The sequence below is a fragment of the Bactrocera neohumeralis genome, chromosome 2, assembly GCF_024586455.1.
Source record: "Bactrocera neohumeralis isolate Rockhampton chromosome 2, APGP_CSIRO_Bneo_wtdbg2-racon-allhic-juicebox.fasta_v2, whole genome shotgun sequence".
NCBI classification, from domain to species: domain Eukaryota; kingdom Metazoa; phylum Arthropoda; class Insecta; order Diptera; family Tephritidae; genus Bactrocera; species Bactrocera neohumeralis.
In genome coordinates, this window is record NC_065919.1 from 51,257,433 (window position 1) to 51,273,961 (window position 16,529).

At 36.1% G+C, this 16,529-nt stretch overlaps 1 protein-coding gene across 2 annotated transcripts; it reads left to right on the forward strand.

Moving 5' to 3' along the window:
• Positions 1-1,532: 1,532 nt before the first annotated feature.
• On the forward strand, positions 1,533-14,183 carry LOC126767626 (endochitinase). 2 transcript variants are annotated; one of them, XM_050485089.1, is made up of 8 exons: positions 1,533-1,595; positions 9,109-9,733; positions 9,797-9,920; positions 9,984-10,475; positions 10,665-10,823; positions 12,742-12,777; positions 13,027-13,260; positions 13,887-14,183. In XM_050485089.1, the coding sequence occupies exons 1-8, from the start codon at positions 1,592-1,594 to the stop codon at positions 14,040-14,042; spliced, it is 1,830 nt and encodes a 609-aa protein (XP_050341046.1). In that variant the 5' UTR covers positions 1,533-1,591; the 3' UTR covers positions 14,043-14,183. The 2 variants fall into 2 exon arrangements, with proteins under 2 accessions (XP_050341046.1, XP_050341047.1); XM_050485090.1 differs by lacking the exon at positions 12,742-12,777.
• The last annotated feature ends 2,346 nt before the right edge of the window (positions 14,184-16,529 follow it).

Below are 16,529 nucleotides of genomic sequence, written 5' to 3' on the forward strand. Positions count from 1 at the left end.
TAAGTTTAAGGTACAGATCATATTGTCCACAGAAATATCTTCCAATAGTGATCACACCGCGGATAGCAATAGTAAACTTACAAACATTGCAAAATATTCAACTGAACTGATAATTACTAATGATCTGATCTCTTGAAAATATTGTAATACATTATTATAATATGCCTCAATTAAAGATTATTGCTTACTGATGTTTATGGGTAAAATTAAGCTTCGTGCTTAGCTTACAGAGGATGCCAAAGCGAGGCATTAGGTACTTCCTTATGAGCTGGCCGAAGTCCAAGTTTTATGTCATGGAATCGCTACTGATTAAAGCTCTTTAAGTTTACGCTGGGGTGTGAAGCAGCAACAGATTTTTTCACTTATCCTTATTGAATCAAGCATCACCTTCCAAACAGCCTTACGGTTTGTGAATATAGAATTGAACACCTAACTGAACACAAAATAAATACGCGCATAAATATCAACTTTCGCATTAACCCAATTACCACAAATAACTGCCGTTATGTGCAAGAGAGTATGCTAGAGCACCTGCCCACTAAGTCAACCAAGAGCAATGAACTACCGATGCAAGAGCATACTGCGAAGCCTTACTGACCATTCGACCCGGAATGCAATGCAATCTCCGATTGTTATTCAATCTGAATGACATTTATCATTCCAGAATGAAACGGAAACCTACCTGCTTCCAGGCTGTCGCAGAAAACCGCAATAAGATAACAAATGACAACAAGAACTCGCTGCATGACTAAGTAGCACCAGAACAAAGTGTCAAAAGACAAGGTGGAAATGGAAGCCTCACTGTCCGGAGCACGCTGGAGGCTGGTTTGCTTTCAAGCGGTGCTTTAGTCATACAAAGATACCTGATCTGGATTTCGAGCAGAACGAGTTCGCAATTGTAATTCTAGATTTTTTGAATAACAAAAGACGAAGAAAGTTGCCGGAGAAATAACAAGCAAAACAAGCCAATAAAATATGCGCGCACATTCTCGCAAGCGATAAGATAAGCGGCGGCAGCTTGCAGCAACATTCAAGCTATGGACTTTAGGCAAACGCTGCGCCGTATTCTTGCGCGATGGTAGCAAAAAGCGCGCAACCAGCAGACCGCAAGAAAGTTGCGAAGAAATTCAAAGGAAAAGGTGTGTACACTCAACATCACAGGCGATGGCTTTGTGGTGGCATAAGAGCAGCTGCGGTTCGGTGACAAAGCGTGCTTTCATTCTTTCACACGTCTGTATGTATGTAGGTGAGTCTATACGCGCTTGTGCGTATTTAGGCACGCAAGCTGTTGATTTTTACATGCACACAAGCGTATGTTGCTTCAACGTAGTCGGAAATGTCGCAGCGCGCTGCATAACATTAGCGCGCCAACGGGCGTTTGGCTTAAAATTACTACAATTTCTTTTTGTTGCTGTTATTGTCACTGTTGCTTATCGTGCGCGGGTGAGAACGCAATGGGTAAGCGCAGAAATCGCTACAGTCGGCATACTCGTCAGTTGTATGTGACGCTTTTGGGCGGCAAGGCGCAAATAAAAACGTAACGCATGCGCGCAGCTACTGTCATTCGACGTCAAAGACTCGCGCGCACAGCATGGGTAAGAGCGCTGGGGAAATTTTTACTGGATATTATAAGATAAAAGTTTGAAGTGTTGCATAGTTATTTTTTAATGAAAATTAAAAAAAAAATTAAAAATAATATGGGGAAAAATGTGCGTGTGTGTGTTTTTTTGTAGTGCATTGTTGTGTTGAAATGTTTCGAAAATAAAACCAGAAAAAATTTGTGAATAATTGTGACTCTTTAAATTTAAAAAACTTATGTGAAGTTTGTGACAATTTTATTTTGTAAAAGTTTTCGAATAATTTAGACTAACAAGCGGTTGTTATATGGCTCATAAAGGCTTTATATGACTTTGCTATCAAAGGATGCTTCGAAGCAATAATTGAAGTAGTTCGTAACTGAAAAGTTTTTATCAAAATTATACAAATGGTAAAACTGATAGTTAGACAATTTGAAACATGGTCTTTCTTATGCCATAGTTTTTAAAATGAAAGAACCAAATTATTTTTCTTAAGTATCATGGGATACCTCGAGTAAAGAACGACCCATTTCTCAATTTTTTTCTTATAAAAAATGATATATTTTATTCAACCTTTTTATTTTTCGAAATATACATATTTACAAAGATTTTTTGAAAAGTTCAAAGGAAAATAGTCAAAACACGCCCATTATTTCGTCATTTGGCAGGTCCTCGATAAAAAGATGCCAAGGCGTAGTTTTAATTAAGAGCAAATGTTTTAATTAAGACCACAAACTAGATATTAGACGATGGAAGGAAAACAAAAAAGTGAAAATTGTATTTTTGGCAGACATTTTTACGTAAAATACAAATTTCGGTGAAAAATGCTCGACGTTTTTGTGTTTTCAAATAGTTGTAAGTACACAAAAAACTCTTCCTTAGAGAACTGGTAAATTTTAGCTCGAAGAGCGGTGTAAAATTTCATTAAGATTGGTTAAGCAGTAAGCGAGAAATCTAGGCCACCGATTTTGGGAACACAGTTTCGATAAAAAGGTGTTTAAACTTTTAAGTGACTATATTGTTTAACAAGAACGCGCAACTTTTCAAGGCGGTATCTCCAAAACTATTACCGGAATCAACACATTAAGTAGAATATTCTAGAGATGTAATGCCCAAATAGGTCTAAAAAAGTTAATTTTTTTTTTTTCAAACAAAACCCAAGCAAATATGTTGTAGCACTCATATGAACCTTATTCATGAGGTGGATGCAATGCGAATCAGCTTTGTAATATCAGTTCTAATATTGTTGTTTTGCCATCACTACTAATGCTTCACTCATTAAGAGCTTCGAAGCATAAGATATAGAGATTTCTAAATTACACCAAGCTTCACTTGAAAAACGCTGCATTACAGTAGAAAGAAATGAATAAATAGGATATTAGCTTCGAACCATAATAGTTTAAAAAAAAATCAAAATGTTATCTAACCTCTTATCTAACATAAAATTAATAAATAGGGTATTTCCAAACTTAACTTTAGTTTAAATTCGAAATCGAAATGTTAAGTATTTCAAAATATTTTTCCAAAAATCATAGTTTTTAATTTCATTTTTAATTTTTAATTTATTTTTTCATTATTTTATTTATATATATTTTTTTGTATTTCAGCAGGGTAAAAGATTTAGCTTTTTCATTAGCAGGGCGCAAATAATGCATTAAATTAAATTTTTAATTATTTTGTATTCCTGAAACTTTGAATTAAAATAAATAATTTTGAATCCCATTTATTAGATTGAAAAAAATGTATGCCAAACTTATTATAAAAAAAAATATTAAATAAATGGAAGAGAGTCATCATATTCAATACCCCAGAGCAGTGGGCGGCGCACTTACATATTCAAACTTTTTATATTTTACGATTTTAATCCAAGATTTAAAATTTAATTTTCAATATTATTTTTTTTTAGTTTTAAACCAAGTTTTTGGGATAAAAAAAAATTAGTATTAATTAAAAATTAATTAATAATTAAATATCAATCCAAATTTTTGGCATTTTATTTTTTGATAATTAATTTTTTAAAAACAAATTTAATTTAATTTAATTTTTAATAAATTTTTAGTTTAAATTAAAATTTAAAGTTTTAATTAAATTTTATTTAAAAATTAATTAATTTAAAAATTAAATTAAATTTTAATTCAATTAAAAATTAAATTAAATGTTAATTTTTTTGCGATTTTTAATAATATTTTAAAATTTTTTAATAAAATTAATTTTGGGATAAAAAAATTAGTATTAATTCAAAATTAATTATTAATTAAATTTTAATTCAAAATGTTTGGCATTTTACTTTTTTGATAATTAATTTTTAATTAAATTTTAATTTAAAATGTTTGGGATAAAAAATTTAAAATATTATTAAAAATCGCAAAAAAAATTAAATTAAATTTAATTTTTAATTTTAATTAAACTAAATTGTAATTAAATTAAATTTAAAAAATTAATTAATTTAATAAGCAATTCATTAAAAGTTAAATTAAAATTTTTGCGATTTTTAATAATACATATTCAAAATTTATTATATTATTAAATTTAATTTAACTTTTTAAAATTAATTAAATTAAAAAAATTAATTAGTTTAATTAAAATTCATTAAAAATTAAATTTTGTTATTTTTTCGATTTTTAATAATATTTAAAATTTTATATATTAAATTAATTAATTTTTAATTAAGTTTTAATGCAATAAAATGCTGGGAATTAGATCAATTATTAATCCAAAAATTTTTTTGATTAAAAAAACTCGAAACCCAACTCGTTAGAGCACATACGAACCCTTTAGGTTAAATTCCAACAATTAATTTTCAGTTAAATTTTCACTTATCAACCTCATATGAACTCAAGGTCTCCTTTAGTTATAATAGCAACTATCTGAAGTAAAATAAAATTATTTAAAAATCATCCTCACTAACGTAATTAATGTTTCGTCACTTTGTAAAAATGGAAAACTCCGTTGACGTATCAAACACCCGCCGGTGAACGAACTCGGCGTGGCTCGCGCCAATTTTAAAAGAAAATATTTTTAAACAACTCGAATGAATGTCATGACACAAATGGAAAATGCATTTGTTTAACGCAGCTGTTGTTGCAATTTGTTGTAACCGCAAGTGTTGTTGGGTGTTATTTGTTGTTTATTGAACGCGGGTGTTCCCGATGTGGATTATGAACCCCCATATAACCTTAATGTTGCCAAAAAAGTACGCGCCTATAGTGAAATTAAAACAGACAGACATACATGATCATACATATGTATATAGAAGCGCACACATGAATACGCTTAGCGTCTGAAGTGGCGATGAAAGAGGCCAACGACGTATAATTGGCTATAAAGTAAAATATGAGAACGTCAACAAACTATTGACACGCCGCATTGCATATTTATTAAGTAATACCGCGCCGAGACGGGAAAATAATTTGCATAAGTCCGTTTATGTGTGCGCGTGTGTGTGTGCGAGGCGCGTCTGCTGGCGGTTGATAACAAAATGATTAATTTTAAAATTCAGTCAACGTCTGCAACGCATGTTGAAAGAAAGGAAAGCAACAGCTTGTGTTTGTGTGCGTGTGTATATGCTAGCACGGCTAAGGCTCGCACTCACACATAAATACAAACATACGTAGATGTCTATCAAAAACGCGTCGCTAACATTCTTTTATGATCAATTCGTTTTTTTATACTCTCGCACTATGTTGCGGAAAGAGTATAATAGTCTTGTTGATCTAACGGTTGTTTATAACATTTTGACATGATCGAGTTGAATTCGTTGACAACTTTTGTTATCACTAAGCAGCTTATAAACCAAAATATGGCAATAACCAGGTTCTCCTGTCATATAACGACGTTCCTTAACCATACTAAATCTCGATAAATCTTTAGACAACACTGTTAGACATCTCAAATGTATAAGCGATTAGCACACTTTTTTTTTAAATTAGCGACCTATTAGCTTAAACAGCTTCCATGATTCACTTTTAGCGGAGTTTGAACATAGACTCGGACGCAACTGTCAACCCAGTCTACTTCTCTAATGAAAGTACCTAGAAATATAACTTAACAAATGTATGATAAATGATATGTAACAACGCTTTTACAAGAATTTGTCTAAATGATTCCTATAATTGACGTGGGGACACAGTGGTTCTATAATATAAGGAGTACCATTTATTTATAAAAAAAATATCTCGAGAAATTATCCAACAGAATCAACTTATGGGGTCTAGTGGATCTGAAAAAAATATATATTTATGAGCTAAAAATTATTTGAAAGTGAACTTGGCCTCGCCCCCTGAATGTTTAAAGAACATAACTTACACACCGTCAAAGCAAAATCTCTCAAACTTGCCGATAAGAAGTCTCTTTAGCATCCGTTTATACTCTGGGAAAATGGAATGGTTGGAAAGGAAAATTACTAGTCCACTCTTCATATAACGGTTATGTTAAAAACAACTAAAAATACGAAAAATCGCTGAAGAAATGAGACACAAGCATTAAATTTAACTACCAAGAGGGTGGGGAAGAGCCTTGTAGAAGTAGTAGTAAACCTTGGACGGTGGCTGTGGCACCAACCATTTTTAGGTGAAATCCTATACTCAGGAACTACTACCTGACCAATCTCAACCAAATTTGGTGTATGAGGATATACAAATATTCCTATACTGTGAAAATGGGCGAAATCAGATGACAACCACGCCTATTTTCCATATAACAAATTTCTGGAATCCATCAGATTTTATCACTTTACAGTATACAACTAAACATCGGTGAAGTTATCAGCGATAAAATTTTGTACAAATATTGTCATCAAGGTATTTAACTTTATGCCCACAAATTGTCGAAAACGGGTTTTAAATCTTCAAGGACCCAGAGGGCCCCAATGCATATGGCTAATTTTTTACCTAATATATCGGTCAATCCGTGAAATTTAGTTCTCAAATTTTGGGGAGAATATTTCTGTGATGACAGCATGCCATTGAGCTAAAAATGAATAAAACCGGGTCAGTACTCCCCTTAGCCCACATATACCTAGTATTCATATTTTCAAGCTTCCGGTTAACTTTTTACCGCATCTATTGGTCAATATGTAAGACATCTTAATGAAATTCAGAAAAGACTATCTCTAACAACAGTCTATTATCTTGCCAAAAATGGATGTAGTCAAGGTAATACTCGCTATAGTGCCCATATATATATCTGTTATTCAGATTTTCAAACATTAGTTTGACTTTACACCTTATAAAGTGGTCAATCTGTAAGGTTTCTTAATATGTAAGGCGAAAGTATAAAATGATCGGTTCCAGCCGAACTTAGTGCTTCCCCACTTTTTTGTTTTTGCTTTTGCTTTGCGATTATTTTATATGCACAGCAGTTGGCGATTTTCTTTAATTTTGGCAACGTCAAAGTCAACGCGTCACGGTAATAAAATGTGCGCCTAAGATCCCTACAAATTTATTGTGCTGTAGACATTTACATTGCATGCCTCTATGTGCACCGTGTTTGCTGTTGTTATGGCCAATTGTTAGGTGATACTTACAATTACAATAATTATGCGTTAATTGTTGTAGCGCCTGAACCATTGCACGCACACACATATTCATATATATACAGATATATCTAAGTGGTTTGCCTTCGCACATATTTAATTCAGATTTTATTATTTATTTTATTGCTTCGCTGTAATTGATTGTGAAATGTGTAGCAAAAAACGCGCAAAAAGGAAGCGTTTTTGTACTTGAAATTCGGTTTGCTCGCAGAATTTTAATTGAGGGCCGCAGCTGTGGCGTTAGAGCTTCTAATTTATTCTTCACCGATAGTCTTACATGCGAAGGCAGCTACCTAAATTCTTGATATATGATTACATCTAATTGGGAATGTGTAGTAGAGGCGAAGCTTTGTTGCGATTAGTAAATAAATTATTTGTTTTTAAGTAATTAAAGCATTGTTTATGTTATCACATGTTGATTACATAACACACGGAATTTTGATGCGAGAATTTGACAGTCTTAAATTTTTTTAAGAGCTATACATATTAATAGTCTATAATTAATATCAGTCTGAGTAATGTTATTGAGGTTTCGACTCGCGCTATTCACAATCCATAAATTAAAAGCAGATCTGATTTATTTGAAAATTAATACCCAGCACTTGCAGCACAGCACCTTTATTCTTTATTGAAAATACACATTAGCAATAAAAGCGAAAAAAACTTCTAGAGAACAGGAATAAGAGCATTATATTAGGTTAAATTATATGGTCGAGCCTAACAGCGATCACACTTAGACAGTTTAGAATGCCGGTGCGTTGTGTTACCCAAAACTCCCCTATAGCAGACCATAAGACGATTAAAAATCGACAAATCGCTTTGAGCATATCATTTTAATTTGTTTAGACGACTGATGTCGATTTCGGCTATGTCTTCTGGTTCGTTGAAGGTAAGACTGCAGAGATGTTTCAACCACCATTTCGCAAAAGCTGGATAATGGATATTTCCACGGCACTATCCCATATATGTGAGCTATGAAAACTTGCGTCCGTCAATGAATGTCTATTGGACAACCTCCAGTGAGATCCCCTAACATTGCGGAAAAATGAACTGTGCTGAGGACAAGTAATTCAAAAGACTTCCTATATTCTACTCTAAGCTAAAAGTATCTTGCACAGGAGGGAAAAATATTTAACACGGTCGTCGACCAACGCCTGCTGAAAGCGTGCGTGGACCTTTAGTCCAGTGCTAGATCGCAAGACTTCGGTCCCATTCCGATGTAAGTGAAGCAAGGGTGCACACTCTAGGTAGTTCATCGGCTTTGCAGATACAAAAACGATTCTTATGTTAAATTAGCATGTCGCTGCTTCTAGTGAGGACAGTTACTCCATGACTAGCTTTGAGCGCACAGTTAGTGAGCTAACCGCTAGTTTACCGCACTGCTGTCGGAGTGAATGCTTACCTCCCTGAAAGAGGCTGCACTTCGTAGCAGTATGTCTACCGCCACAATGATAGCAGTTGCTTCTGGCTGAAAACACCACAGTGGTGCTAAATCTAAAACTGATGAAAAGCTCCTTACGAAAAACTTCCCTTCCAACCTAGCTCTTAGTTTCGATTCATCCCTGAAAAAGTTCGCTGTGCCCGCGTCGTTATATGAGCGGAGAAAATGCCGCCATGAGTGGCCTCTGCGTGCCTCTTTCGGTGTATTCTTCTTCGAACCCATTCATAAGCTCAGCTTTTGTGGGTTTCAGAACGCTCCACACAGTAATGCAACAGTCGGCAGAGACCGCCTTAGTCCGCAATGCACCGGAGATGCCAAAGAGAGTCATTCATTGGACACGTTCAAACTTCTTAGCAAGTGTAGCAATTTCCAAGCGCCTTCCATCAGAGGAATATACCATATAACATTATTAGCTTAACTACGGTTTCGTAAAGCCAAAACACCACCTTTGACATATTGATTTAAGCCTAAAACTGCTATATTCAAATATGTAAAATATCTTTAAGAAAACTAAATTTTATTAATAATATTCAATAACTTCTCTGTCTCATTTTTAGATATTCCTTTAAAGCTATTGCTACTTAGCTTAACGCTAACTGTGGCGCTTACAAGTACAATTGCCAATGAGCAGCCGGCACGTATTGTCTGCTACTTCAGTAACTGGGCCGTATATCGCCCCGGTGTGGGACGTTATGGACTCGAGGATGTACCCGCCGATTTGTGCACACATTTGGTCTACTCATTTATTGGTTTGAACGACAAGAGTTGGGACATCTTGGTTATCGATCCCGAGTTGGACGTGGAACAAGATGGTTTCCGCAAATTCACACAACTGCGACAAAAGCATCCCAACCTAAAGCTACAGGTGGCTGTCGGCGGCTGGGCAGAGGGTGGCTCTAAATATTCACAGATGGTTGCGGTGCGTGAACGACGACTCAGTTTCATACGCAGCGTTGTGCAGTTCATGAAGGAATATGACTTCGATGGCTTCGATTTGGATTGGGAGTACCCCGGTGCTACCGATCGTGGTGGCACTTTTGGCGACAAGGACAAATTCTTGTACTTTGTGCAAGAGTTGCGACGTGCTTTCGATCGTGAAGGACGCGGTTGGGAAATAACAATGGCGGTGCCGGTGGCGAAATTCAGATTGCAGGAAGGTTATCATGTGCCCGAGCTGTGCGAGTGAGTAGCGAATGTCTGCAGGTCCAGCCGTCCATTCCACTTATTAAAAATACTTTTTAATAGATTACTGGATGCCATACACGCCATGACTTACGATCTACGCGGCAACTGGGCCGGCTTTGCTGATGTACACAGTCCGCTCTATAAGCGCAAGCACGATCAGTGGGCTTATGAGAAACTAAATGTGGTATGTATGGCCTTAACTACTCGGTTTAAGTTGGATATAAACTTTTTTTCTATCATTTTACAGAACGATGGTCTTGCTCTCTGGGAGGAGATGGGTTGCCCCGCCAATAAGCTGGTCGTGGGCGTACCCTTCTATGGACGCACTTACACACTGAGCAACTCCAACAAGAACTACAACATGGGTACATACATCAATAAGGAGGCCGGCGGTGGCGCACCCGGACCCTACACCAATGCCAGCGGTTTCCTGGCTTACTACGAAATATGTACCGAGGTACAGGATGCCACCAAGGGTTGGACCGTGCAATGGGATGAACAGGGCATGGTGCCCTACACCTACAAAGACACACAATGGGTGGGCTACGAGAATGAAAAGTCGGTGCAAATCAAAATGGACTATATCAAGCAAAAGGGCTATGCGGGCGCTATGACCTGGGCCATTGATATGGATGACTTCCGTGGTTTGTGTGGGCGCGAGAATGCACTAATGCAAATTCTCTACGACAATATGCACGATTACACAGTGCCGGAGCCGACGCGCGAAACGACTGAGCGGGTTAGTGTGCCAAGTTTAGCGCTTGTATATAATTAACGGTTTTGTGGTAATATTCTTTTTTGTTCTTCTTTGATTGCCGCAAAATTTTTGGCTGCCAAAAATGAGAGCTAAAATCTACACATCATTCTCTTTTATTATTAATACGCCAAGCATCTGTAATTTATTATGTTTCTTGTTTGTGTCTTGTAGCCCGAGTGGGCCAAACCACCAGCGACGCCGCCAAATCCCGACGAGGCCAGTTTCGTGTCACAAGATGTCACCACGAAGCGTCCGAAGCCAAAGCCCACAGCAACGACAATCACAACAAAACGACCGTTGGCCGAGCAAACAACCACAACAACAACCAAGGTGAGTCTTAGCGAAATATTATATTATACAGAGTATGACAACAGAACAATGCGAGCAAAATTGAAGACAATTTTCGCATCTCAGCTAATTGCCAAATTGTTTGCTGAGTTGTTTGTTAAATTCAAGAATCTGCGTACGCAAATATGTATGATTTTGCACCGAGATGTATTAGGGTGATACTCATATGTTTGTATGTATGTTCATGCTAGGTGAGCGCGCATAGCATTGCTTCACTGGGCCATGCGAAGCCAAATACGATTCCCTATTTATAGTTGGCTTGCTTGTGTTTGCGAAATTAGCTTCCGCAAAAATAGAAAATTAAGGCACAAAATTAACGAGTGCGCTAAAAATGTCCGCAGCGTTAAACGAACGATGAGTGAGCACAAAAAAGAGCTTAATAAAAATAATACAAAGTAGACAGATAAGCGAAGAAAGAGCTGTAGAGTATAATTAGTTTTTAAATGATCCTATAGGGTTTAAAGAAGATATTAATGTCCATTCCCCATAAGGCAACATGAATTATTTTTATCGAAACTTTAGTTCGTAATCCTTTTGCCTTTTTATGAGGCCTGACGATAGCCGATTTCATATAAAGGTGATCTATTTTGTGGTTACTTTTAAAAGAAAAAAAAAGAAATTTCAAATTAAATGAAGATGAATAGTTCGCGGAGCCTTTAGATTTTACTTATCCCGCGGTAAAAAGTCTAACGGGTTGATATCATATGATCTTGGTGGCCCCAAAACGTGAAATTATCTGCTCATCGAAGTGTTATCTCAATAAATCCATTGATTGATGCGATGCTTGGGAAGTGGCGCCGTCTTGTTGAAACCAAATGTCGCCGCGATCACGAGCTTCAATTTCAGGCACCAAATAGTCGGTTATCAAGGCGCGGTAACGGTCGCCATTGACCGATACGTTCTCACCGGCAGCATTTTGGAAGAAATATCGAACGATTCCACCGGCTCACAAACCACTGTTGTCTCTTATGGATGAAATGGCAGCTCTTGAATCTCTCAAATGCGGTAATTTTGGTTGTTTTTGGATCTTCTTGGGGCTGTTCAAGAACCCATAGAGTGTAACGATATCGTTTGGGAAGGTCGAGCCGCTTCAGTTCTTGCACAAGGTTTATTTTCTCCACGATCATCGTATATACTCTCAGCTCCGGCTACTATATTCTCTTCATTGCGTGCTAGTCGTAGTCTATTCGGTCGAATATTATCCAATACAGACTGCTGGTCTCAAGATGGGTTATGGTGAAAGTACACTGAAGAGCGCGAAATACATTCTTGCAGAACGTTTTCGAAATAAAGTTGAACCATTTGTAAACGTTATGCAGACGTAATTTCTTCCAAGATGAAATTCCAAACAATACTGAAAAAAACGAATATAACAGCTTGTCAAGACTCACCGAAAAATGACTGTTTGGATCGGCCAAAACCCCCCTTAGGTTATTTTTCAACAAAATGAGAGAGTCGATAAATATTGACACATTATGTCTTCCCGAAAACAAAGTCTTGACAGTTACTCATTTCAACGAGAACTCACACAGCGAAGCAACCCGCTCAGTTTCAGCTTTAATTACTGCGTTGGATGCAGTGTTAATAATAATTGGCATACCAGATTTTCACCATTACACCTCACCTCTTTGAAATATGATTTGAAGAACAAACTATACACCAGTAAACTTCAGATCACTGACGAGCTTAGGGAAATATATAACATCGTTATACCGACCGAGAGACTTGAAAAGTAAAGCTCAGCGAAAAGCATCCATTTTGATATAGTCAATAAGTACATCCAGATGATTAGTCAAACAAAATTAGTCAAAACAAATTCGTAAGGCAGGGGAAAATTAAACAAAAATATCTTAATTAATTTTAATAGTTTTTTCTTTCAATTTTTTCACACCACCATTAGGGTACCCTGTATGATTTGAAAAATTTGGCAGTACAGGTATGTTCAACTATTTGTTGGCAATTATAGGATTTTAAAAAATTTAGTTCAATTCCATGTTACAGTATTGAAATTACAGCTCAATTATCACCCTTTTCTATCACCCTTTCTTTTCTGGTTATGTTTTACAAATTCCATATATTTTTATTTTGAAGAATTCAATTCAGCCAAAAAATACTACAAATTGTTAATACTAATTTATTTATTCTATGTTATAACATATGGTTATCCTGCTATGTATTGATCCAGAAACCATCCAAAGGCTCCAAGAAACCCAAACCGAGACCCAAGCCGAGACCAACCACATCCACATCCACGACAACAACCACAACAGAAACACCAACATCATCAAGCAGCGAGGAAACCGGTGGATTGGAAGTTTTAGAACCAAAACCGGAGATTGTTGAACCCAGCGGCGGACATGTGATGCCCGATATTGATTGTACGAATAAGGACTTTATACCGCACGCAAATTGTCAAAAGGTAAGATTTCAGAAAAAATATGTTTATAACCTGAATTAGGGATGCTAAGTTTACTACGCAATTTGTCAGAACCAGACGGAAGAACCTGAACTAGGGATGTTAAGTTTACTACGAAATTTGTCAGAACCAGACGGAAACGTTGTAGTTCTTATGAAATAAATATGTATGTAAGTATATCTACATATATAACTTGAGTGGGTGTACTGATGTTCGTCTGTATATACGTGAACTAGTCCCGCAGTTTTTAAATATCGATCTGAAATTTTGCACACGTCCTTTTTTCCCCAAGAAGCTGCTCATTTGTCGAAAATTCCGATAATTAAGTGATCAGTATCAGGTCTTTGTATGGAAAACTTTTTTATTTGTTAAGACAGCTTAACGAAATTTGACATGGATTATTGCCCAAGACAGCGCTACAATCTCCGTATAAATTGTTTAGATCGAACCACTATAGCATATAGCTGCCATACAAGCTGAGCGATCAAAATCAAGATAAAAATCATTTTATAAACTTTCATGTTGCTGTGTAGGGCACTATATCTTCTGTGCAGCCTAAGTTGACATTTTTTCTTCTTCTTTCTAAACTTTTTTTTACTAATTCCACACTATTTAAATTCTTTCCACAGTACTATCGCTGCGTGCACGGCGAACCAGTTGAATTCGAATGCAAGGAGGGCACGGCTTTCCACACAATTTTGAATGTTTGTGATTGGATCGAGAATAGCGACCGCTATTACTGCACCAAAACAAAGAAGAAGGCGCTGAGCAATGAGACGAAGTAATTTTTTATTTATAATAAAAACATTTTTCATTAAAATTAAGTGTAAAGAAAGTATTTGTGTACTAAGTTAATTAAATGTAGTATATAAGAATGCGAAAATGATATTTTTGTAAGTCGAACGAGTGTATAATTTAGCGTTAATTTTATTTTATTGACACAATTATAACAATAAAAAATTTTAAAAATTTAAAAAATAAAAATTCAACAAAGTTACATCTTTTATTTTGCTTTTGTACTGTGAGGGTCATCTTTTCAATACATTTTCTTCTACAATTTATGTATAGTAAGGCAACTTACTCATTTTTGTGTGAGTCAATGCAGAAGGTGAACTGCGACAAAATTCTCCACAGCCTACACACTTCTCACTAGATTTTCATTCATGCGTTTCGCACAGCAGCGGCAAAGCCACAGCGTCTAGGTGCTGCAAATTATTAGCTAAATTTATGCTTATGATCTGTGCCTGCTCGCTTCAAACACTTACCAATGTCAAATAACTAGAACATAATCTACAGCAGAGAATTTATTAAAAATAAAGAACAAAACAAAAACAAATATGCCGCTATAGATAAAAATGTGTAAGCAGCCTAAAGGGATTAAACTATTTTTTCATAAAAAATTGCGTTTGGCAGTAGACCGGAACAAAATGAGAGGCGGGGGATTATTAATCAAAAGCTTACTGTATTTTTAGAATGTTTAGATTATTATAATAATTCTTTTAGTATAATATGACAACAGCTTGAAGCCCCAAAACATTACATCTCTACTCCACTGCTTCGTCTCAACTTTTAGCACTGAAAAGTCCACACTTCTGCAGAACCTCGGTAGCACTCAGCCAATACATACCACAATCATTAGCAGAAATTTCACTAAAATTATGCTGTAACCGCAATTGACGTATGTGCGGCATGAAATTTAATAAAATGTGGCATACAACATATCGCTTGGCAACACTTACGCAGCAAACTCATACACAAATATCTGCATATAGCTTTGTGTATTTAAATAATTTAATTTATGATTTGCTTCAGCCAGCATCCAAATGTTTGCACACTTTCTCTTCAACTATGTTCCGAGTAATTTTGCTGCTGCCGCTTCTTCTTCTTCTTCGCTTTGGGCATCTTAAGATCTTAAGCAAGCAGAAATATTCTTTCTTTTACGCCAGTTGATCGTGTGTTACTCGTATTTGTCACTTATGCATATTTCTGCCATTGAGTTGCACTCATTTCACAGCCGCACGTCAAATTTTTCAAAGCAATTGAGCGCATGCTGGCCGCGAAATGAGCGCTTTTCAATGACATTTATGAGTGATTGTGGGAAATTTTCTAATTTTAAAAACCAAAATTAGTGGTTGAAGACGATGCACAGTTATTCTCTGCACTTGTTGAGCGCAGAGTGGGAAGAAATTTTAAGATTTGTAATATTCGTCTAATCGTCATTAACAATGAATCTTTAATATTAAAGCGGCACTCAAAAATTAGCAAACATAACTAATAAATCATTAATTGGATTCTTAATCATTAGTCCCAATTCACAATTCAATTTTAGATAACAAATAACTGCCACAGCAGAAATATTTAAACATTTTAAAAATTCTTAACACTGTACCGTTAATTATACATCAAGAACTATCAACAATAATGGAATACTAAGTCTTTAAAAAATACTTATAAAAGGTGATCCATTTCTAGGTTTCGTACTTTTCTTTAAAGAAGTAAACTCTAAATTAAATGGATCACGTTTATTATCATTCGAAAGAACATTCTTCGGCATTTATGCTTTGAAGATTATCACTTTCAAATGTTGGCCGCGGCTACATCTCAGATGGTCCATCCGTTGAGTTCAATTTTCCATGACTCGTTCGGGCATTTCGGCTGGTAACTGGCGAATGACACGCGTGATGTTTTGCTCCAAGGCCTGAATCGAAGTGGGATTGTCCGCATGGACATCACATTTTACATATCCCCACAGGAAAAAGGCAAATGACCGGCGCAAAAGGTGAAATTATCTGGCCACCGAAATGATCTCTCAATAAATCCATTGATTGATGCGATGTGTGGGAATTGGCGCCGTCTTGTTGAGAACAAATGTCGCCGAGATCGCGAGCTTCAATTTCAGGCACCAAATAGACGGTTATCATGGCGCGATAACGGTCGCCATTGACGGTTACGTTCTCAACGGCATCAGTTTTGAAGAAATATGGATCGATGAATACATGGGTCCACAAACCACAGCAAAACGTTGTCTGTTCTGGGTGAAGCGGCAGCTCTTGAATCTCTTCAGGTTTCTTTTCGACCCAAATGCGGCAATTTTTTCTTGTTTACATATCCATTGAGCAAGAAAAGGCTTCATTGCTGAACAAAATTTGGCTCGAAAACATCGGATATTCTTGGAACTTTGCTAGAGCATATAGAGTGAAGCGATGTCGCTTCGAAAGATCGAGCAGCTAAAGTAGTTCTTGCACAAGCTGTATATTGTACGTTTTCAATTT

Coding starts and splice junctions, on each gene's coding strand:
- LOC126767626 (XM_050485089.1), top strand. Junction 9,921..9,983: donor CTTATGAGAAACTAAATGTG/GTATGTATGGCC, acceptor ATCATTTTACAG/AACGATGGTCTTGCTCTCTG. Junction 13,261..13,886: donor CGCACGCAAATTGTCAAAAG/GTAAGATTTCAG, acceptor TTCTTTCCACAG/TACTATCGCTGCGTGCACGG.